The sequence below is a fragment of the Loa loa genome, assembly GCF_000183805.2.
Source record: "Loa loa unplaced genomic scaffold supercont3.1792, whole genome shotgun sequence".
NCBI lineage: Eukaryota > Metazoa > Nematoda > Chromadorea > Rhabditida > Onchocercidae > Loa > Loa loa.
In genome coordinates this window covers 1-1,402 of record NW_018109971.1, presented here as the reverse complement: position 1 = coordinate 1,402, position 1,402 = coordinate 1, and the positions used below count along the sequence as shown (strand labels likewise).

Genomic DNA, 1,402 nt, shown 5'->3' with positions numbered 1-1,402 from the left:
AGAAAACTGGTGGTCAAATTGATGGTCACATTCAATTACTTAATGCAATCATGTTTGATATGATACAAAAAAAGAATTAAAAATTTACAATATTCCTACTAATACGTGAAATACATTAGAAATAACACGTTGATATTTGAAGTCGTTTAAAAAAAAAAAAAAAGAGATAATATCGTTAATTGTTATCAAAAAAAATTATCAGTCAAAATTCCAGGCTAAAAAAAATTCATATCCATCATCATCATCATCATCATCATCAATATCACCATCAACAGCAACAGCAAAATTAGTTCAATCGAGTCAACAAACACAGCTGTTATCATCATCACCATCATCATCATTATCATCATCATCATCATCATCATCATCATCATCATCATCATCATCAACATCAGCACCTACATCATTATTATCATCATCATCAATAAAAACAACAATAACAGCAAACAATCAACAAAACGTCAACCAATATGGTGAATAAATCTTTTTCAAAAGAAAAGACGGGAATTATAAGAGATATTTTTATTTTCATTTTTAAATAATGCTTTTAAAAAGTAAAAAAGGAAAGGTTAATTAAGAAATTTGTAGTAATATTGAATTTATTTGGATAAATTCTAAATATACTTTAACAGATTTCAATTATCAGTAATGGATTGTTATCAATTTCTAAATTCATTTTTTCTTTTCTCATTTCGTTTTTTCTTTCTTTTGTTTCGGAGATTTTATTTATTTATTTACTTTTTAAACTATACATTTTGACGCTAATTAATTTCAATTATCAGTGATAGATTTGTGTGAAAATATTGGACAGATTAATGGTTGATCGTTGTGATATGACAATGGCACATTTGTCTGAGAGAAATTTCAAAATATACTTATTAAATTTTTAATATATTGTACTTAAAATGCTATGAAAATAGTTGAAAAATTACAAACATTTCCACTCGCTTTTTTTTTTTTCTATCGAAGGATGCGCTGTATCGATTAACTGATTGATTGTTTGATTAATTAATTAATTAGTTAATTAATAAGTAAAAAAGGAAAGGTTAATTAAGAAATTTGTAGTAATAATGAATTTATTTGAATAAATTCTAAATATACTTTGACAGATTTCAATTATCAGTAATGGATTAATTAATTAATTAATTAATTAATTAATTGACCATCATCATTAAAATATGTTAATTTACAGTAACTTATATTGGTATAACTCATTTCTTTTTATCATCTTAGCATTGATTATAATACTGTATTTATGAAACATTCCTATTCCCTCCACACTGTTTATCGTACATTTAATCATTAATCAACCCAATTTATACTATTTCAATTGCTAATAATTATTAGGTCGTATTTTTGACAAATTTAAACCTTATTTTTTCTATCCTCTCTCTCTCTCTCT

At 24.3% G+C, this 1,402-nt stretch overlaps 1 protein-coding gene across 1 annotated transcript; it reads left to right on the top strand.

The window, feature by feature from the left end:
- Positions 1–214: 214 nt before the first annotated feature.
- On the top strand, positions 215–481 carry LOAG_15313 (hypothetical protein; the record flags this gene model as incomplete). Its single annotated transcript, XM_003150804.2, has 1 exon — positions 215–481. A coding segment is annotated over one exon (267 nt), but the record flags the coding sequence as incomplete, so codon positions are not given.
- Between the last annotated feature and the right edge of the window lie 921 nt (positions 482–1,402).